The 23,363-nt window shown below is 45.8% G+C and overlaps 1 protein-coding gene across 1 annotated transcript in view; it reads left to right on the top strand.

Annotated features, from left to right (window-relative positions):
- SCD5 (stearoyl-CoA desaturase 5) overlaps nt 1-23,363 on the top strand; it is a 66,221-nt gene that overhangs the window by 24,211 nt on the left and 18,647 nt on the right. Inside the window, exon 2 of the mRNA XM_065405251.1 lies at nt 18,541-18,671. Within this exon, the coding sequence (XP_065261323.1) occupies nt 18,541-18,671 (131 nt within the window). The remainder of the gene's footprint in view (nt 1-18,540; nt 18,672-23,363) is intronic.

The following is a 23,363-nucleotide window of genomic DNA, read 5'->3' as shown; positions in this document are numbered from 1 at the left end:
GATGGATAGAGCACTAGGCTGGGACTCAGGAGACCTGGGTTCTAGTCACAGCTTTGCCACTGTCATGCTGGGTGACCTTGGGCAAATCACTTTGCACCTCAGTTTCCCCGTCTGTGAAGTGGAAATAATGATACCGACCTCTTGTATAAAGTGCTTTGAGATCTATGGAGGAAAGGTGCTCTGTAAGAACTAGGTAGTATTATTATTATTTGGGATGAATGATGCCGTATAAACATTAGGTGTTGCTAGTCATCACTTTCATTCGTCTTAAGTTGTCCAGCAGGAATTAAAACTAACACTGTGCACCTGTGCTGTAGCGCCCCCTAGTGTTGAATGGTGCACAAGACGCCACACAAGCAGGTATTTGTATCCTGTTTGAGGAACAGCCACCTAAGCATTCAAACTGTGCATTAAATACTCCTTGGAGTCTTTATTTTTAACTGGAGGATCTCAAAGCACTTCAGAAGCATTAATTAATTAACCCTTGCAACTCCAATGCGAGGTAGGTTTGTATATAACATTACTACCTCCATTTTACAGATGGGGAAACAGAGACCGTGAAGTTCAGTAACTTGACCAAGGTCACACAGATTCAGTGGCAAAGATGAGAGTAAACCCAGGTGCCCTCACTTCTGTGCCTATGACCCGACCACAGACAGCACTGTCCTCTGAATGCATTGCCGTGTTTTGAACTCACTGTCCGTCATGAGCTGGACGGGGAGGGGAGAACGTGAACGGTGCTTCAGTGGGAAGCTGGGCATCAGGATTTCATTGACAGCCACTTTAACTACCCCTTGATGCTGCAAGAGCAGTGCAAGGGGCACTAGTGTAAAGGAGAATCGGGTCCTCAAAGCTAAAAAGCTTTCCATGGCGTAGAGGGGTGTGCGCGGGGGTGCGTGAGAGAGACTCGTAGGGATGGAGCGGTGTAATATACTGGGTCAGATGACAGTGGTAGGTGGCACTGTACATTTCTCATTCCCAGTAACAGAACTGCATTCTGTGTTGCAGTCTGCAGCAGCAAGCTAATGAACTGATGTTTATCTTCACGTCTGCCCTTGAGAAGGGCCTCTGCAACAGGCACCTTACAATTGACATTCATTTGTAAGGAGTATGCCCCTCCCTCTGGTATGTGTGGGAAATGCACGTAAATAATGGGCCGGATCCGGCTCCCACTGGAGTGAATGGCAAAGCTGCCCGCGGGCCTCTGCCTGCATGGAGCTTGTTGAAGATGGGGATGTAAAGAGGCACAAAAGCAGGTGAAGGCTTGGGGATGGGGAGAAGTCAATGAACATGGTGGTGACTGGCCCCATTGGCACCATAGTAAAAGACAGTTTCCGCCCCCAGAGAAATGACAGGCTAAATAGATAAGACAGACAAAGGGTGGCAGGCGAAATTATTCACTGCCTCTCCCCTTAGGGTAAGGGGGAATGGGAGTGTGTTTACATGGATTGTATTTTAAACAGACGCAAATCCAGCTCACCAATCCACCCCTCCCCCATCACAATTAAGCCTTAAGAAAACCCACCTCGACCAACGTTCATTGTGGCCCGGGTCCCATAAGCCCGTGGTTTGCAGCATACCCTCCAGGTCAGTAGGTTTGGGCTATTTCAAACCAGAGTGGTGAGTGCAGCAGCCACTGGACTTCTATGATGGCATAACAGCTCCTCTGTCCCTACTGTGTATGACCCCATGCGTATGACCTGGTCCTTGGTTTGTTTTTAAAGCCTATTGTAATGATTGAAACAAGAGACTGTCAATGGCTCCCAAGGCAAGCTCATTTGTGAGGAATTATTCTCTCTTTATTTTTTTATTTTATTCTAAGCAGTTTTGATCAAAAAAAGAAATTCCTACCTGCTGATCAAAGCCAGAGGTTTTAGTGCAAAAGCTCCGAGCCTGCTTGAGGTCTGTTTTGATCTGAGGCCCTTCCCACAATGTACTGCCTGTGCTGTAACAGGGCTCAAAGGGATGAGAGTGGGAGCCTTACCTTTGCATCTCCTAGCTTTAGCCACAAGCTTAATGCCGTATAGCGATGGTTTATGTCTGTCAGTTTCTCTCTGTGCATTAGACATAGATTCATAGATTCTAGGACTGGAAGGGACCTCGAGAGGTCATCGAGTCCAGTCCCCTGCCCGCATGGCAGGACCAAATACTGTCTAGACCATCCCTGATAGACATTTATCTATCTATGCTGTACTCCTGTCCAATTTCATGATACTGCATGTTCCAAAAGATTTGTCATGTGCCCGTGCATGAAATGTATGTCAGTGCTGTGCATTCCAGTGTTAAAAGTATTCTCGGCCTCCTGAGTACACTTTCCTTTGGACTCAGGTAGCTCGCTCTCCATAAACCAGTGACCTCGAAAGGAAAGCTCATAGTAAATTCTCCCACCTCCCTACTCTTTATACTGTAGAGTCCATTTCGGTGCTTAAAAGATTCACTTAATTGGATTTGCGTCAAGAAACGTCATTTTTTCTTAAGAGCTGAACTGTGTGCTTGGCATTTTAAAATTACGCAGCTCAGTTACTCCTATAAATAACTATCATGTTCAGAAAAGCTAATGTCTGCCTTGCTACTGTGAATGCCTTCAGTAATTAATCCTTAGCCTCTGCACTGATTTGTTTTCTGCTACTTTTTGCTGCTTTGGATGCTAATTGTGTGCAGCGTTAGGAAGGGAGGGTCACTAGTTCTCTAATAAGCCTTTATTTGTTTTTGGTAGACTTGTCTTTCTTCCCATTTGATTAAAGTGTGTTTATTTCATTTTTCCATAATAAATAATATAATGTAATCTCTGGCTAGCTAGGGTTTAAAGTAATTTGACTTTATCTTATGTGCTTAAAGCTAAGCATATGCTTAAGTGCTTCACTGAATCAGGGCCTAAAAGATAATTGTTCCATTTCCTAATATAAACTTATCAGGTAATACTTTCAGAAGTGCCTAAGTCACTTTTGAAAATGGGACTGTGCTGCAATCCCTTTTGAATTCCAAGCACACTGTTCAACTCCTTGGGACTAAGGAGTTGAAATGCTGAATGCCAAAGTCAGTGCTGAAAATGGGACTGGTGCCTCTTGTGGCTTAGGTGCTTTGAAAATATTATCTACTCCCTTTGTAGTACTGCAACAGTAGGGTGGTTATCCAGCTGTTAAAACATTATCAAAGAGAGTCATGGGAGTGGGTGAGCCGGTTCTGATGCTGTTTTCCTGTACTGATATGCCATATCTTCCTATTGTAGCATCTGCAAGCTCGTATCTTTCAGCAGGAGAGGAAGCTTGCAGGCGATTGATGTATAGTTAATGCAGCCTTGGCTTCTTACCATCCCACAGGAATGATCACATGACATTACTCATTATTTTAAAGCATGTTTTACAGATTATCAGTGGCAACATTGTGAATGCATAATTGAGTTGTCTCACAACTCCTATTTTTATAACTTGTGTTTTGCCCCTCGGAGAGAGAATTGCAGTTTCCTCCATGTAACTAGGTTATGTTTGATTCTTGGCAGTGCGTGGATAGATGTTATCTGTTACAGTGTTTTGTAATCCTCTGTTAAGAAGGACGTTCAGGTATTTCATCTGTTTCAGGAGCCAGCAGAGTTGATACTCGTCCATTTTGGCGTAGGGTAGAATTGTGAAAGCACTAACATTTTTATCCAGTTTATTTTAGAACTAGGTAATGATCCCAACTGATGTGTAATGTTCATTACATTCATTATTTAATGTTTAGGTTTAGCCAATAGTAAATGCCTATTAACTGGACAAGGTGGGGACAGATTTTCAGAAGAGCCTAGGGTCAGAAGTTTAGGAGATCAGTACCCACAAAAGAGGCCAGATTTGTTTCAAAAGAGCTCCGCTTCCATTCAGGCAACTACTTAAGGGCCGGGGTAAAATCTTGGGCCCACTGGAGTCAGTAGGAATTTTGCTCTGGACTTCAGTGGAACCTGGATTTCATTGGTTTTCCCAAATGCTTGGCACCCAACCCAGTGGACACAACGCCAGACTACTTAGTCCTGCCTTGAGTGCAGGGAACTGGACTAGATGACCTCTCGAGGTCCCTTCCAGTTCTATGAATCTATGATTCTAAGAGCCCCATGCCCAATGTACTGAGTTCACTTGAAAATCGGGCCTTGATCATGGGCGCTCAGCCCCCTGAAATATATGGCCCTAAGGTTTTAGGCTATTCACCTCCAATCCACTCCATTTTTAAAGGACTCACCTGATATGGTTTATGCTGCTTCTCTAGGTGTGTGACATGGTAGCCCTATGTCTGCAGCTCAAAATTGCATGGATGTTTTTTGTTGCCATATCCCATTGCAAGCTCAGAATATTTTAGTTGCTGCCAAGGATCATCCCTCAGCCTTCTTCCAGGCTGCTGCTTCCCAGGTTTCTTTTCCTGTCTGGGGTTGTTTTCCCCTGATGCATTACCTTGCTTTTTGTTTTCAGAATGAATCTCATTTTACTCTTCATTATCTATGTTCCTATCCTGCCCAAGTCCCTTTGCATTTCTCTGTCCTCCCTGCTGTTCAAAACACCTCCAAATTTAGCATCTTCTGTAGTTTATAATTCATATGTCATTTAATTTTGTTCTAGATCATTAACAAAGATGTTAAAACAAAAACACTTTGTCTATTGATTGTGGAATATTCCCATAAATAGCATCTGCACACCTGCACAACATAACTCAGAGCCTGGCAAGTCACTGGCTTCTGGTTTGCATATTAGGAAAGATCCTGGAAATTAAACTCTCTCTCATCCTCTCCCACTTCCCTTTCCTTGTGTACCACTGGTCTCCTCTTTGCCCTTTACAGTGTCACTACTGTTGGTGCAAGAATGTTCTCTCAGCTTCTGCCATGTGTAACAGCTGGCTTACATCTCTCCATCTCAGCAGCTCCCCAGTCTTCAGATCTCCTCTCTTGGTACGCCTCTTAAGGAAGCCTCTCCCTCTGCTACCATATAAAGGCATTTTGTATACAATACACTCTACAAAGTAAGGCTGTGATCCTAGTGTTGCCGCCTTTCTAATTGCTGGTAATGGGACCCCCCCAAGGCCCCTCCCCCTGCCCCGCCTCTTCCCCAAGGCTCCACCCCTGTTGCTTGCACCTCTTCCCACCCTCCACTGTTGCTCCCTGGATCCTCTCTAGGAGCTTGCCTGCAGGTAGGAGGCTGCCCCGGCTGAGCAGGGGCTGGCGCAGGTTCATGATCTGGCGCTTCCTCCCATCCCATGATAACTGGACTTTTGGTTCGGAAGCCATCTATGTCAACCCTATGTGATCCTGCAATTGGTTCAAAATCCTGCAATTTGTCACCGTACTTGTGCACTGACTCCATGTGGGTATAAGGCGCCGTCCGCAAGGATGAAATGGCAGGACTGTAGCCCAAAGCCCCGCTGCAGTAATCTAGCACCAATTTCTTCCATTAGCATCAAGTCTGTATACTATAGTAGCTTTAAAACCGTGCTGTAGAAAGACAAAGGGCTAAATCCACAAAGAGAACGTAGGCTCAGCATTGCAGTGCCTGATCGGCTTAGGTGCCAGTGGAATCCACAGCTCCAACTTGAGGCACTCAGGTTCCTGTACAATGCATTGGGTGAGTTAGGAGCCTAACTCAGATGCCAGCATGCTGAGCAGGGATCTGCCTAAACTAGCCCGTAGGAAATGCTTAGGCCCTACCCCTCACAGGGCTTAGTCACCGACCTTGGGCTAGAGAGCGAGGTGAGATTTACTCTGTAGCCCAGTGGTTCACGCACTTGCACTCCTGGGGGAAACCCAGGTTCCAGTCCCTGCTCCAATGAATGTTTAAGTAGCTTATATAAAGTGGAACAGCTTCAATGGGAGAACTGGAGAGAGACTCGCCCTATAGCCCAGCCCAGTGGTTAGGGCACTCAGGTGGGAGACCTGGGTTTGGGTACCTGCTTAGGCAGAGTGCCGCTTGAGTTTCCCGCATCTCAGGTGCTGTAACCACCGGGGTGCAAGGGGTTGTCTTTTGTGTGGGTTAGGCATGCTTGGAGCACGCCTACCGGATCGGGCCCTGCGGGTGAATTAGGTGGGGGTGCCTAGTTTGAGAATGCACCAGGGTTTAGGTGTGAGGTGCAGAGCGGCTGAGGGCACAGCACACGCCCACTAGCAGAAATGTAGGCACCTAGGGGACTTTACTGGTGGAAATTTAGGATCCTAGAGAATTTAGTGTTAGGTGGCAACTTGGCAGGGGTTTTGAGGATCTAAATTTTGTATGTAGGTATCTAAACTGGCAGTTAGGTACCTAAAACTATGTGTGGACCTAGCCCGACATCCCTGTCTAAGTGGAAAGAGCTGTCGCGATTCCTCAAAAAAAGAGAGGAAATAAAATAAATAGAGGGCCCGAGGATTCCAATTGAAACTGCAGTCCTAGTAGCTTATATTCACAGTTGTTTTTCCCCTCTGAAAATCTAGACTGAAAGAAAACCAAACAAAGGCAGCACTAGATCAGTGTTTAAACACTCCAGAGCAAAGAGCTTTTTTGCACAGAGCCTGCAGTCTCGCCTCTCGGCATAAAAGTGCTCCTTCTAATTGCATTTCAAAGGCATGGTAGCGTATTTCAGCCAATCACAGGCAGATGGCCCCTGAACTGCTTCACCCCAATGAAAGCACAACAAACCGGCTACTGTTCCCCTGGCTAAGCTGGGCTCAAAGTGGCCTGTACGTATTCAACAATAAGTGGAGACAACTGGTACGTGCCATGATCGCGACGAAGACTGACTGACTGATAGATGATGATGAAAGATAATGGAGCAAATAATTAAGAAATCAATTTGAAAACAGCTAGAAGATAATGAGGTGATAAGTAACAGTCAGCATGGATTTGTCAAGAACAAATTGTGTCAAACCAACCTGATAGCTTTCTTTGACAGGGTAACAAGCCTTGTGGATAGGGAGGAAGCAGTAGATGTGGTATAACTTGTCTTTAGTAAGGCTTTTGATACTGTCTCGCATGACCTTCTCATAAACAAACTAGGGAAATGCAACCTAGATGGAGCTACTATAAGGTGGGTGCATAACTGGTTGGAAAATGATTCCCAGAGAGTAGTTATCAGTGGTTCACAATCATGCTGGAAGGGCAAAAGAGTGGGGTCCCACAGGGATCAGTTCTGGGTCCGGTTCTGTTCAATATCTTCATCAATAATTTAGATAATGGCATAGAGAGTACACTTTTAAAGTTTGCGGACGATACCACTCTGGGAGGGGTTGCAAGTGCTTTGGAGGTTTGGATTAAAATTCAAAATGATCTGGACAAACTGGAGAAATGGTCTGAAGTAAATAGGATGAAATTCAATAAGGACAAATGCAAAGTACTCCACTTAGGAAGGAACAATCAGTTGCACACATACAGAATGGGAAGAGACTGTCTAGAAAGGAGTACTGCGGAAAGGGATCTGGGGGTCATAGTGGATCACAAGCTAAATATGAGTCAACAGTGTAACACTGTTGCAAAAAAAAGTGAACATCATTTTGGGATGTATTAGCAGGAGTATTGTAAGCAAGACACGAGAAGTAATTCTTCCACGCTGATTAGGCCTCAACTGGAGTATTGTGTCCAGTTCTGGGTGCCACATTTCAGGAAAGATGTGGACAAATTGGAGAAAGTCCAGAGAAGAGCAACAAAAATGATTAAAGGTCTAGAAAACATGACCGATGAGGGAAGATTGAAAAAATTGGGTTTGTTTAGTCTGGAGAAGAGAAGACTGAGAGGGGACACGATAACAGTTTTCAAGTACATAAACAGTTGTTACAAGGAGGAGGGAGAAAAATTGTTGTTCTTAACCTCTGAGGACAGGACAAGAAGCAAACACCTCTCGGGGATGGTCTAGATCATTAGTCCTGCCACGAGTGCAGGGGACTGGACTCGATGACCTCTCGAGGTCCCTTCTAATTCTATGAGCACGGAAGGCTCGTGCTGCCTGCAACCACAGCAACTGCTGAGAGATCCCCTGGTAGCCAACCCCATAATGGGTCCTTTGGGGGTGTATCACAACCCCTCTCCCAAGCCTCCTTGGCAAGGAGCGATGTGGTAGTTCCATCACTCAGGGATCAATGAGGGGTCAGGAAAATGAAAGATGAAAAATGTGGAGAGGGAGGAAAAGGAAGAGTCTAGTAAGAGTGAGCCATGGCCTTACGGCACTGCCTACAATAGCAATACTGCTCTACTGCCCTGCTGCTGAGGGCTGGACTGCTAACTAGGCCCTGCACTAAGTCAGTGGGTCTGCAGCCTTTTCTTGCACACATAAATGGAGCAGCACGAACACCATGCGACTGCCTGACAGGAATGAAGAGCAGGTGCTGTAGAGCCTCATGTGCATGCTATGGCAGATAAGCTCTGTGGCTGGTGACCTACAGCAGGGATATGGAGAGCCAGAGCTGTGCTACTGTTATGAAGCTTTGCAGAGGGCAGGGCTAATGTGAACAGGTACCAGATTACGTAAAGGGTGGTCCGGAGGCCATAACTTTGTTAAAATAATTGAAGAAGAGCCCCCCCTAAAGACAGTGTTCTGCTAGCAGCAAAAGGGCATTGGGGTAAAGCAAGAGCAGCCTGGAATTGTCACCTGCCCCCTCCACTTTAAATATATTAATCCTGCTTTTGACCCAAGCAGTTAGGCAGAAATTTGGGGTCTTGTGAGTTGTTCCAGGCAGGCAGAAAAAGAAATTGGTGATGGAATTGGGTATTTCTTTGGCACAATCCTGTTTATTTAGGACATACTAAATCCTGGTTTCCTGAACAAAGCAGCAGGAATCAAAGAGGAAATCGTATCTTTGCTCAGAGCTCCAAGCTCTTTCAGTCAGCTCTCTGCCTCAAAAGCTCTTCCTCTAGGATTTTCCTCAGGGCCATGCTGCCAGGGCTTGCCCAGGTTGTGTCCTTTGCTTCCAGCTGCTTTTCTCTCAGCATCTGTGGTCTTGGTCTCCTCTCTGATGCAGGTGTACACCTCGATTCAAAACAATACCCAGCAAAGCCCCTTCACCCATACAGCTCACATTCCTGAGCAGCCTCACATGTGCCTTTGTTTTGGATGGTGCCTGTGTTTTGGTTGGAGGCCCCCATTGTTTTAGCTACCTGGTTCCATAGAGGAGTTTAGTGGTGTCTTACAACTATCTTAAATGAAGGGCGAGGGTTACACCACCAATGGTGTTTAACCCAACACATAGTATGAATATCCAAGGTCAAACGAGCCATCTTAATCCCATTGGCCTAGATCAGGCCTGTATAATCCCAGAGCCTGCACAGGCCTGCAGATGTAACCCACATACCTCCTGGTGTCTGTCCCATCTAGTGGCACCGAGGAGAGAGAGAGAGAGAGAGACACACACACACACACAGACACAGACAGACTCATTAAACAGCCAGTTAGTTGGCTTTTAGCTCATGCAGTACAGGCTCATGCGCTACGCTCCCGAGGCTCCAGGTTCGATCCCGCCCACCGGGGTCTATCAGCATTACACAGACCCAAGCAAACTACTGCTCTGGAGAACCACCAAACATGGCACAAAGCACTCGGGTGTTCACACAGAAACAGCCCCTAAGTAAGGGCTCTTTTCCCCCATATGCAGCGTGAATGGGAAACTGAGCCCCTACTGCAAGTGACGTTTTAACCCTTCCACCCAGGAAGGTAATCTAATCTTTATTATGAAGGCCTTCTATCAAAAATAGCTATCCTGTGACACAGTAGAGTAGAACAATCCCTCCCCCCACCCAAGCTGAGTTATAAACCTGTGGAACTCGCATGTCATTGGGTCCAAAGAGCTCACGGGGTGTGTTTTTTTTTTTTTTTTTTTTTTAGGCTTGGATGTTTATATGACTAATAATGAATACATTTATAGTTCCATAGAACAAATATAAACTCTTATGCTTCAGTGCACAAGCCAACTACTAACTGAGCCTGAGGTTAGGAAGAGGCTTCCTTTTGGATGGCTTGCTGGGTTTCCATGTGGAGGCAGAAGAGAAATCTGCTGCAGTTGGACACGGTTTTCAGGCTGGGGTGAATGTTAGGCTGCGTTCACAGCCACGGTAACACACTTTCCCTCCGTGCCAGAGCCTGAGGCCTGATGCCATGCTAAAGACTGAGTGAACCAGATGCAGCCTGCAGCTTTGAATCCATGATCAAAGAGAGCGCTCCTCTGAGCTAACGCCAGCTCTCGGGAAATGGCGTTGGGAATCTTTCTCCTCTTCCCCTGGCCTTAATAACATTACACTGTTAACTGCCTGGCTCAGTGTTTCATTTCACTGCACTAAAAGGAGACTGTTTCATCAGCCTCATCCTCACTCACAGGTATCTCTTCCCCCCCCGGCAAAGCTGTTCTTCAGCCTGCCTACACGTGCCATTGCCTCCTGCGCAGAACAAACAAGGCCCTTTGCTCACTGATCAAGGCATATGAATGTTTCCTACTTTCTCCTCTGATTTCTTTTCAGACCTCTTTTCCCTGTGTCTCTTCTCCCCTCCACCCACATCCTTTTAAATCCTTTGTGTGTAGACTTGAATCTTGGCAAGAGACAAGACAACCTATTGTCAGATGGCTTCAAAGCTCCTGCTTTGGCTGCTGTGCCAGGTCTGAAACATCAAGGCCTTGGCTTCCCGGCGCTCTCACACCTTGAATTTTGCTCTTCATCATGCTCCATTGTCAGCTTCCCCTCAGCATCAGTCCTGTGACTAGTGAGAAGATCCTGGGAGCCCTTTTAGACTCCTTGTCCAGCTGCATACAACATGGGGCATTGCCTGTTCTTCCCGCCTTGAAAAACCAGCCATGTAATCTCCATTCGTTCTCCTGAGCGTGGCTCAAATCTAAAGGCGCTTCTTTAACTTTACTTTTTCAGGCAAACTCCAACTCCTTGAGTAAGTCTGCATAGCACCCACCACTATCGTACCTGAGGACCTCACTATCTCTAATGCATTAACCTCACAACACCCCTGAGAGGCAGGGCAGTGCTGTTATCCCCATTTACAAATGGGGCACTGAGGCACAGAGAGACTAAAGGTCAGATTCACAAAGGTATTTAGGTGCCTAAAGATGCAGATGGGCCCCTGGTGGGATTTTTCAAAAGTACTCAGGCACCTCACTCCATTGACTTTCATTAGGAGATAAACACCTAAGCTTGCTTTAGATCAGTGATACTCAGACCTCAGTGGTTCAGGAGCCAAATTAGTGAAAAGAGTCACAGCAGTGTGAATTCATTGTTTCTTTTACTGGAGTACTAGCTATTCATATTTAAACACCTTAGCTGATAATCAGAGATGCTGAGGAAGTTGGTGGGAGTTGCGTGTCTTCATTTCTTCTGAAAACTTGACACCAGTTGTTTTCACACCGGGCATGCAAAACCAGTGGCTGCTCTAGAAAATGTGGCTGTTAGGCCTGGTCCCCACTAAGCCCCCACTTCGGACTAAGGTACGCAAATTCAGCTACGTTAATAACGTAGCTGAATTCGAAGTACCTTAGTCCGAACTTACCGCGGGTCCAGACGCGGCAGGCAGGCTCCCCCGTCGATGCCGCGTACTCCTCTCGCCGAGCTGGAGTACCGGCGTCGACGGCGAGCACTTCCGGGGTCGATCCCAGAACATTGATTGCCTGCCGCCGGACCCTCCGGTAAGTGTAGACGTACCCTTAGTTACAAATTCCCCCTTGTGATGGTATAATTCAGGCCTGCTGTAACTCTGCACCCCCCCAAAGAGAGAGATGAAATCACGAGTGGGATGAAGTCTCCAGCAGAGCAGTAGTTACCTTGATCCAAGTAGCTCAGTAGTCTCCCCTGTACCTCAGCCCAACACTTCTGAAGTGAGAAATGACCCTGGCAACACCAAAGTGAGCTCAAACACAGAGATGAAGCCCGACCGAAGCTCAGTGAAACACAGGGAACAAAATGCCGAGGCAGGTTCATCCCCCAGGGCTGGATCTGTTTGGTGCCATGACTTGGATGTTGTCCTCGGATAGTGGTAATTATAACAAATCTGCCTGTCACCTCTTTAAAACAAACTCTTACCACAGCAGATATTCCACATGGACTGTGCATGAGAGGAGAGCCAGGAGGACACGGTGGGATATGGAGCGCTCACTGACGTTCATTCATCTGAAGCACTGCCCGTCTCAAGTAGTTGCAGAGAAACGTAGGTGTTCCAGAAGGGGAGCCTTGGATCTTTGTTTCTTTATTCCCCACCCCCATCCCCATTCTCTGCAGTAATGGCGATCTCTGCAAATCTGTATGTTAATTCCGCAGTCCTCATTTTTGTTGATCAGGATGAGGATGTCATCTGCATAGCACTAGTAGAAAGCAGGCTGGATGTAAGGCAAATTTAAAACACTGATTTTCATATGAGGCTTTGAGACTGCAGCTGGTGTTGATTGCAGAAAGGGAAGGTTTCATCACCTCCCACACCCATGGAGTAAGTGGTGTTGTTGATGCCTTGGAGTGCTTCACGAACTCATGTTGACCGTATCTTCATCTTAGGAAAGGCTTTATATTCTTTGCTTCCTTTCCTTCTCCAGCTGGCGAGAAGGGCAGTGTGCTGCAGAGTGCATGTGAGAGAAGGAGAGGGGTCTTGGAAGGCTGGTGGATAGAGGAAATGTCTTGTTGGAGGTAGATGAATGAAGTGGTTTGGGGTGAAGGGCTCAGTGTAGAGAGGAAGCACAGAAGTGCCACACAAATGGGGTTGGTGGTGGGGTCCTTTGGAGGGGAAAGGCAGCTTCACAGCACCAGCTCCTCTCCATCCTCTACATAGCCACCTCTGTCCCTGCCCTCTGCCTGCCAGACGGGATGAAGAATGATGGAAGAGCCACACAGGCCCAGATTTCCAAGTGCTCAGCATCCAACGTGCCAAGCCACTTATTTAGGTGTCTAAAGGGAGCGGAGTGCTTTTCGAACCTCTGGCCGGGCCCGACTGGGGATGCTGAGCTGTGCGGAAGAATCTAGCTCCCAGTGCCTATGTTCCTCTCATATGGCAGCATAATTTACAGTGCAATACGCATCATAAGTGACTGCTGATTTCAGGGATGTTACTCCACTCCCCCCAGCCCAGCTTTCTCCACATTTACCATGAGAGGGATGTGCATGTGTAACCCACACACCACCTAGGTGTGGTGTTCTGTCCCATCTGGGGGGCGCGGGGGGAGGGGAAAGAGAGAGAGAGAGAATATGAATGAATGAATCTGCTCTACACCCTTAGCTAATAGCCAGCTGGCTTTTAGCTCATGCGGTAGAGGCTCATGCCTTAAGCTCGGGAGGTCCCAGGTTTGATCCCGCTGACGACCAGCGTCTGTCAGTGTTACACAAGCATGGTAAGTAGGGAGGCTGCCTAGTGCAGGCTGGCCCTGGCAGCAGGGCCTGGAGTAGTGGTGGCCCAAGATTCATTGGCTTGTCCTCTGCAAACCTCCGGGATCATTGACCTCTGCTTGTTTCACAGGCAATGCTCCCAGCTTATTCAGTGCCACTCCTAGCCCTCCCTCCCAATTAGCACAGTGTGTTGGAAAGGGCTCTGCCTGGAAGTTGTGCATCTTTTTAAAATAAATCCTCCCTTCTGTACATGGGGGGGTTTTTTCCCAGAGGCAGGAGAGAGGATGGCCCAAAGCGTGTTTATGGCCACTTGCTATTGCCTGTTCCCCATCATCTTCATTTGGTGACAAGCTGCCCCCTCCACCGCAATCACCTATTCTGTTTTACTGCTCCAAGCACTGCAGTGCCAGTCCAGCTGTGGAAGAGCCAGCCCAGCTGGGCTCTCGTGTTTTATGCACCGTCTATAAAATTGTCATCCGTGCTCTGATTCCAGAATCTCCAATGCTGGGGATGACCTGTGATAATGTGTGAAGCGCAGAGAGAGCGAGAGAGCACACCACTGGATTTTCTCATATTAGATTAAACTCAAAATGCCAGTTTAACCTAGTATCAGTAAATCCGGCTGTGCTCGCTCACTTTCTCCACTTTGCACATTCTTGTGGGCTATATATAAAAATATTTTGCTTTGCTTTGTAAATCAGCACAGGACATTTCGGAAGTTAACTCAGTTAAATAAACATGAAAGGCCACCTTGCAACTATGATTATTTTAGGTAGCTCATTGCCAGCATTCTGAGCTAAACCATGTGCCAGGCACTAACAGATCCATTAAAATAAAATGATTGCAGCATTAATGTTTTGGTGATCATTTGATTCCAGGTGTTTTTGGGAGTGGCCAGCTCTTTTCCTACTCACAGGAGCGCCGCCAGCTTTTCTGCCGCCTAGGTGGCGGAAGGTCCCGCCCCGAAATGCCGCCCCCCACAGAGGCAGCGGAAGGTCCCACCGCCGAAATACCGCCGCGGTTGCCGCCCCCCCAAATTGTAGTGCCCTAGGCGACTGCCTAGGCCGCCTATGGGTTGCGCCGGCCCTGCTTACTCAAGCATATGACCTTACTGTTAGCTGCTGCTTATGTGATCTTGTCAATTACAAATCCAGAAGGGAGCTTCTGGAATATAGGGGAATTGCTAGTAGGAGGGGTTTGCTCTAAATGTAATTCTTTTATATGTCAGGACAGTCGCGCTCTGAAAACGAGCCAGGAATATAAATGGCCGCTATCTCCTCATGTAATTACTATGGCAACTCTGATTATTTTAGGTAGTTCATTTAAAATCAAATAGTTGGTGAACTAATTGAAATTGAGTTTGTAATTTATTCTGCAGAGGAAAGCTGGGGATTAGAGTCTTCTCACTGTAGATCTGCGATGACTTATTAGCTATTTATAAATCAGGAGATGGCTGTGGTGAAGTAAAATTTGCAAGGACCTGATTTCCCACAAGTGTCACGTCTAATCTCACCGTGAAATACATTTGATTGAAAAGATTTGCTTTGCTCTGGTCCCAGAGCTGTTGGGGACTTTTTGCTGGGCTATTTCAGCTCTCAGGCTTATGTATGGAATATTTATGCTGGTGTAGCTGCCCCACTGCAAATCCCACAGGGTAGATGCACTGTATAGGTGTAAGACTGGATTTGCTCCATCATAGCTACTACACCTATATCGCTACCTGTATCCCCAGTACAGATAGTTCCTCCATCTCACCCTTCAGTTCTCGTCAGCTGTTCTAGTCGCTGGGGATGGGAGGTTGGGGGTTACACATTGGAGAGCTCCTTGTGGAGCTTGAAAAGGGAGAAAGAAGAAAAAGGCTGCTTTTCCCTGGGCTGCTTTGTGTAGGGACAAATCCCGGTCCCAGTCAAGCCAATAGGAAATCTCCAATTGGTTCAGCTGGCCCAGGACTGGACTCTGCCACAGCCTGTTCCTGGAAGGTGCTGAGCAACTTTGAGAGGTGCTGTCGGCCTTCAACCACCATAGATGTCCCTGGGAGATATGGGCTCTGAGCACCTGTCCGGATCATGCCCTTAATGCACTTTTTTTTTTCTTTAATCTATCTGTCATCTGAGTTGTCAAAGTGAAGTCCTGCCCATTTGTGACTACTAAAGATCCCATGGCACATCTTAAAGGAGTCTGGGGTCCTGGCTAAATCCCTGCCTGTGAAACTACCTAAGAATGCCCCCTAGAGTTTCAGTTGGATACTACATTGGCCACTTCCTGTCCTTCCCTGATGTGCAACCTGCTAGTCACTGCTACAGAGATGTCACGTTCTGCCCCAGAGATGATTGCACTCCAGTGGTGGGTAAAGTAATTCCTGAAAAATGTTAGGGCTAAATCTTTCTCTCATTTATACCCATTGGCTCTTACTGAAGTCACTTGGGTGTAAATTGGGAAAGGAATGAGGCTGATAGCTTTTAAAGTATTTTGGTGACCATCCGAATGGAAGCCACTGTATAAAGAGATGGACAGTGCCCAAGCACGTTCCCACATTAAAACAACAAACAAGCACTATGTTCTCATTCTTTCAGCTTTAAAATTCATGTTCTTGGTGGCGTTTCAGCATCACATACATTCTTCAGGGCCCCTGCTGCTGTTTACCCCTGTGTCAAATAAAGTCTAAGGGCCAGATTTCCAGCTGGTGCAAACCGTTTGATTTAAATGGAACTACTTCAATACACACCAGTTGAAAATCTGGCCTAGTCTCTCTGTTTCTCTCTCTCTCTCTGTCTCCTCCTCCCTCTCCCCGCCCCAGTACCCAGGACAGAATGTGAAATAAATAGTGAATTGACAAGGAAAATCAATGTTCCCTTACTGTAATGAATTTATTCCCTCTGAACCCAGTTATCTTTCATTCTAATTTTGTACAACTGAGCAGCATTAAGATGTTGCCCTTGGATACAGAAATGATCTGATCCTCTGCAATTGTTGGAACCCTTCTTTGTGTTAGATGGAGGTCTCAGCAGCTGCTGCTTTCAGCAATACCTCTGCCCCCATTAATGACATACTAGAGGTTGGGCCCAAACAAAAACACCAAGTCAACTGATCTTGATATGTGGAGGGCCATGGCTCTTATTTCAGAATTTGGATCTAGATCCAAATGCCATTACTAGTCTCTCTTGTAGAAAGGGCTGAACCAAACACCCATGTCCAAAAACCCTTGACCAATATCTTTTCACAATGATACAAGGACCACACGATCCTGCGCAACATATTATTATTTATGATGTAAACTGGATATGCCATATGTCCTGTTCGTTACACATTTGTTCCCATAATTTGCATTTTGGGGCAATTTGGAAGGCCACCTTTTAGAGACACTTGTGCCAGGCTCTCCTTTTTTTGGATACTAAGCTCTGTCAGGTTGACATATGATAAATAACAGAATGAATTTTTCTAATTTGATAGGCACCCCAGATAGTAGGGTAGTTTTGAATTTTGAAGGTTTAAGTGGATTTTGCTTTTGAACACTGGTCCAATTTGTATGGATTGTATATAATAGCCTTTTCCCCAGCTTCCTCCCGGCAGATGAGCAGTGCAGCTGTATTATTATTCTCACAGCCTTTTCTCTTTTGTTGTAAAACAAAACAACCCAGTCTATGCAGTGTTTGTTACAAATGAATTCAGAAATACTGGGGATAACAACAAGATCATCAAAGCGTATGGCATCAGGAGACGAATGAGTGAATGAATCAAACTGACCCCAGAAAGGGCCCTTTCCTGGTTCGGAAGTCTGAAATAGTCACTGCACACATTTATTCAAAAGTGACTTCAACTGAGTACAACTGTGCTTTTGGAAATTAAATTAACTCTTTGAAATTAGGCATTTCAGATGAAAATTTGTTGTATCTTTCTTGTCACCTGGAAAACCAATCTGCTGCTGTGGTCCATTAGCGTATACACTGTACACCGCAGCAGCTTTCTCTTCACAATGGCAGAGAAATCAACATGCAACACTTAAATTAACAAAAAATAAAAAGGAAGAAAAGATGCTGAGCTGGGGCTCTTCTATAACTCATAGTGCCTGAGCTGCTTATGGCTCAAGCCTGCTAGGTGCTGAGCAGGTAAGTATGTGTGTAAACACTGACTACTGTACTTATGTGCCTAACTTTACGCCTGATCCCTCAGGGAGAAAGGAAGAGTACTGTGGTGATTTAAGGCAGTATGTTAATGGTTAAGTGTGCAAGCTGGTCTGTTGCTTCCAGGACTGGCAGGGGCAGGGATGTATTTTTATTCAGCACTTGCCTTATTCCTACTTTTATTGTTGTTTGTATGGCAGTATCCTCTAGAGACCAAAATAAAGATCAGGGCCCCATTGTGCTAGGTGGATAGTCTCTGCCCAAAGAGTTTATAATCGAAATAGCCAAAGGTGTGAGGGGAAATGCCATATGCCTCTTCCATAATGGAAATTATAAGAAAAGAGAGAGTTTTACAGGGCTCAGAGGCAAATAAAAAATCCCCTACCCCAGGGAAAAAAAGGAAAAAGTTAATTTTTGTTTCAGATGCTTTAAAAAAAATAATCAAACTTTAAAATTGACCATTTTGTTGCTGTCTGGGCCAGAAGTGGAAAATGCACACAGAAGAGTTTTGAAGGGGGAGAAAAAACTGCCTGCAAGCTAAGAGTCCTTGAATGTCCAGCTTCAGCAGAGAGTGAATTTTGATTGCCAAGTTATAAAGCTTTGAGTACAGTGGGTTGTATAATGGGAACTCTGATAGAACCTTTATCTACAGAGGTGTCAATGGCACTTGTTCAATTAGCTGACAAATTAGACTCAACAAAAGACCTGGACAGCGTGTGGAGGGTGGTGCCCGTCAAAAAAGTGGCCGCCTCCCTTCTGACAGAACATAATGAAGGGAACTTAATGGTTTCTCTAGTGCAGTATAGAATGCATCAGATTAATCCACTTTTCTTTAAATTACAGTAGCATCTGGAGGTCCCAACCAATGTTGTCAGCCTGTTGTGCTAGGCAGTGTGGACGCTCCCTGACCAGAAGAGCTTACAGTCTCTGTGGACAAAGGGTGGGAGAAGAGACACAGGTGACATGACTTGCCCCAGGTCACACAGCAGGTTGTCCTGACTCCCAGTCCCGTGCCCTCTCCACTAGGTGACACTATCTCCCTGTAGGGTTGACTAGACAGCAGAAGGAATTTTTTTTAACCAAGGAAAAGAATAAAAACAGACACTTGACATGCACTATTTATATATACTTCTGTCTTGCAGCATATTTGTGTTTCCTAATGACGGCTCTGGGGGTGACAGCTGGTGCACATCGTTTGTGGAGTCACAGGTCCTACAAAGCCAAGCTGCCTTTGAGGATGTTCCTGGCCGCGGCCAACTCCATGGCTTTTCAGGTAGGGATGAGGTTGTCAGGTGTGACCTTCGGTCTTTGTGCAGTGTTCTCTTCAGGCCAGTCAAGGGTCTCTTATGTGAAGAGAGGCCAGCTATTAAAAATTCCAAGTAAACCCAAATGTCCATCTATTTCTGTACTGTGCGAAAGCAGGGCTGCAGTGATCACCTCTTTATTTGTACACACCCATCCAGTGCAAGGGAAACCTGATCAGAGCGATGGTCCATGTAGTCCAGTATCCTCACTCTGAAAGTGCTCAGTACCAATGCTTCTGAGGACAATTACATGCTACCATGCCCATATAATAAAGTTTCTTCCTAAAACCAGGCCACTAGAGATTGGCTTATGATATCATTTAAGCTTATTTTTATCTTAGTTAATAAAACAACAACATGTTGTGGTTTTCTACAGCAGATTTACAAAGCAGGTATAATTAGCCCCATATCACAGATGGAGAAACTGAGGCCCAGGGATATGAAGTGATCTGCTCCAGGTCACACAGCAGGCAAGTAGCAGAGCTGGGACTAGAACTCAGGTCTCCTGAATCCTAGTACAGTGCATTATCCACTAGGCAACACAGCATCACTTACATTTATTTCTTTAGTGTAACTGTAAATCTTATTACTAATATAAATAATCTGTCAGCTTCAATAACATCTTGTGGCATTGAGTCTCACAGGTTAAGTTATACTTTATGAATGAAAGCCATTTCCTTTTATCAGTTTTCAGCCTGTTTCCTTTCATTTGGATTGGCCACCTTCTACTTCTTGCATTATGAGAGAGGGTGAATCACAGCACCCTACGGACCTCTATCTAGACCATTCATTATTTTGTATACCTCTCTTATTCATCCTGTTCTCTAAACTAGATCGTGCTAATCTTAATCTCTCCTCCCAATTCAAAGAGCACAGCAGAGCTGTTGTTTAAAGCAGTTTAGGATATGTTTGATTTGATCATACTGCCCTCGCTCCCTGTATGAGCACTGGCTGTTTTCTGCTACTCCACTGATGCATAGCAGCCCTGCGAAGTGTCATGACATTGCTGCTTGGTGTGTTGAACAACAGCTCCACTTTTAAGTTGAATCAATGAACAATCAACAAAAAATCAATGCAACAGCTGGCCACTATTCAGAGGAAATCTTCCCCACTTAATTGCTGTAGACCTGCGTCCACCTCGGATCCGAGTGATCAGGATTGTTGTGGTTCTTTTGAATTCTGCTTCCTGTGTTCCGGCAGATTTCCCACTTGGATACGTTGGCCTCAGTCATCAGTGATGGCTGAGGAGCGGACAGTGCAAATCCAGATAAGTGGGGTGCCTAAAAGTGGCTTTGCGCTGCCTTTGCACCCCTATTTAGTCACAATGGCACCATCCAGGTCACCCAGTGTAAGTTATACTACCTTGAGGGCTGTTCTAATTCACTTCAGCTGTAGGGGCCTGTGGCAGGGTCAGCCTCCACAGCACCCACATGTGGCTTGCCACTAGGGTGACCAGACAAGCAAGTGTGAAAAATCGGGACGGGGGTGGGGGGTAATAGAAGCCTATATAAGAAAAAGACCCAAAAATCAGGACTGTCCCTATAAAATCGGGACATCCGGTCACCCTACTTGCCACTGCACTACTCACCCTGCCTCAGCCACACACACCCCCGGCAGTGGTCTCCCTCAGCACCACTGGTGAGGCGCTGGTAACAAACGTAGACACTAGCCCCATGTGCAACATAAACAGAAGGGTCTACTTCTCCTCCTGGCTCAGCTCTCAGCTCTTCCCCATTCTCCTACAGAGCAGTGACTCAGGGCTTCTCCCCACTCGGGGAATTTCCCTTCTTCCAGAGCCCGTCACAGGAGCCAGCCTCCCTCATGCAGCCCTCCTTAGTCTTTCCCCAGGCATGCTTGGGAGTCCCTTCTCCAGGGCCTACCCAGAGGAACCAGCCACCCTTCTACAACTCCCTGCCATCCAGCTGAGCTCTCTCAACCCTTTGTAGGCATTGCATGACCACTTTCCAGCTGGGACTGATAACTGGACAGGGCCTTTTGATCCCTATCCAATCAGGATCAAATGTCTGGGGTGGAGGGATAGCTGATCAGTCACAGGCCATGCTGAGCCCTACTCTCCTTAAAGAGCCAGCAAGCCAGTGACAGGACTATTATCGTGGTTGCCATGACTGCTGGCCATTGCCCTATGTTGGCTTCAGGGACAGCAGGTAGCATCGGAGGAGCTACAGCATCCCACCATGTCTAATATCTCAGTATAAACACATCTCCACGGGCCCTGTGGATTCTACTTCACGCTGTGTGCTATTGTGGCATGATGTCTCTTGCACAAATCCTATCAGATGCAGCAATTTTATCTCTATAGTCCCAGTAGACTTTTATGCTTGGAGGTACCTGAGCTGTTTCTCTTGACCTTGCCCATCCCGCTAGAGTTACTTTCTCAAGCTCTTGTAAGGTTGAATCGCTTTTTTGCTTCAGAAATGGGGCAATAGCTGAGTCCTATTTACTTCACACGCCTGTTCCTCAGCTCCTTTCTTTCACTATGTCAAATCCTCCTGAGTGATATCCATTCTTACTGAGCTGTGCCATTGTGACTCCGCATGGGTTTATTTTGTGCCTACTGTATGAAACAAGCTGGTTTTGAACTTAACATCAGGCAGTCACTAATCTTTTGCTCTGATTACCTTGCACTCAGCTGCATCTATCTGTCTGGAATTTCAATTTAGTTCATTTATTTCCTATGTCACAAACCAACCTGTTAGAAAACCTTGCTTTGCAAGCTTTTTAAGAGACCCAACAAAGACATCTGGTCTGCATCTTCCTCAGGGCTTTGTCTTCTAGCTGTATGTTCGTGTATGTATTTTACTCTTGTATTTACTTCAAATGTGTGCTAATGTTTCCTGCTATTACATGTATGACGCCACACTCCTCGTGTCTGACACGTTTACATATCACGTTGTGATTGCCTCTGTATTTGTTACAAACAGTTCTGGTCTCTGCTGTTTTATTTGCCCTTCTATTCTGTCATTATGCATTTTTTAATTAGATGCACTTCAGCTCCTTCGCAGCTCACTAACACTTTCATTTGGGGAAGCACATTTTTCACTAGCCCTGCAAATATCCACTGGTCTATGAAAAGCCAAGTTAATTTCTTGCACTAACATTGCTTTGAGCTGGTTGTTGGCTAACCCACAACTAGCTTTATTATGTAGGCCTCTAACATCGTGATCGATAGTTTCATTTGGTAAAGAATATGTGCCTTTCCCAAGTGACATTCTTGTCGTTTGTAAATGACTTTGTCTAGCACTCCTCAGGCCTCGTCCTGCTCCCACTGGAGTGTAATGTAAAATTCCAGTGCCTCTGGACCTGCCCCTTTTAGCATTATGGAGGATTTCAGCCTCTGCGGTTTCTCTGCAATGCTATTTGCTTCCTGACAGGTTTGGAAGCACTGCAACTATCTCCACTAGTTCTCAGCCAGACTGAGGTTCAGGTGACTTCATATGCTTCATTTTCACCAAAGCTTTAGTTTTCTTCTGATATTATGTAATAAAGGTGTGACAGACAGGAATGCTGGAACGAGACTTGTCTGTATTTCCTGGTCCCAGTCACCTGATATGGGTTAATGTTATAAAAAACTAATACCCTTGTCACATGACAGGAATCAGGACTCCAGTGGTTACTGTTACATTAACATTCCCATACAAATGTCACTTAGTCTCACTTTACTATAGTCTGGGGACAATAGTCTAGCTGAGTTTTTCCAGTGTCTCTTTGTTCTTTAATTCTCTGCTGGAACGAAGGTCGAAAGGAGTTATTTATGTGCAGTCCTGGAAGTCTCCAGATACAAGTTTAGGATGATGAAATTTTCTTCATTTACAGATTTGAGGCAGGTTCTTTGGTTCTGTGGCCCAGTCTCCCTCAGCAGTACTACTTATTCACACCATACAGTCTCTCAGAAGTTGGCAGCTGATCTACAGGGCAGTGGATGTCTACCAACTCTGGCCACAAAAGCTTCTCAGTTCACAAAATGTGGACCTACGTAGTTGTCTTCTTGGACTTACTGCATTCTTCATCAATAATGGTGAAAAGTACACTCTCTTTGTTATTGCCTCATTCTGGATGTTTCACAGAAACCCCCAGCTGTCTGTCTGCTCTCTTCTTCTGCTGAAAAGAAAGCTGCTGCAGCTGACAGTGATGATCCTATTGCCCTTCCTGAAACACTTGCTGCTTTGGATGGCGTATGCTGTATTGCCTTCCATGTCGTGCCAAGAGTGGGAAGAAAGAAGAGGCTGCTCTGCTGAAAGGTTTTTGCTTAACACACTGCTATAGATGAGAGCACAGACTAATCTCTTCAAACGTGGGGGCCCAAAGTTAGGAGCCCAAATTTATAGTTAGGCACCTAATAAGTGGCCTGATTTTCAGAGATGTTCAGACAATGGATGCTCAGGACCAATGAAAATCAGACCACTTATGGTATTTCAGTCCCTTCAAGTGCCTCACTTTAAATACCCACTCTTGAAAACGGTGGCTCTAGAATTTATGCTTGACCATGGGACAGGTAACCTTGTTAACAGCCATTCTTTGCCATCAGACTTTTAACTGACCTTCATATCTCATGACCGCTTGAGCAGACATGAACCTGAGCTGTAATTTGTATCCTGACCTGAGATCCAATGTTCAGGGGAGTTTTGGGTCTAAGGTTTTTG

The sequence above is a fragment of the Emys orbicularis genome, chromosome 5 (genome assembly GCF_028017835.1).
Source record: "Emys orbicularis isolate rEmyOrb1 chromosome 5, rEmyOrb1.hap1, whole genome shotgun sequence".
NCBI classification, from domain to species: domain Eukaryota; kingdom Metazoa; phylum Chordata; order Testudines; family Emydidae; genus Emys; species Emys orbicularis.
Note: the sequence above shows the minus strand (reverse complement) of the source record. Positions and strands in the feature narration are given on the sequence as shown.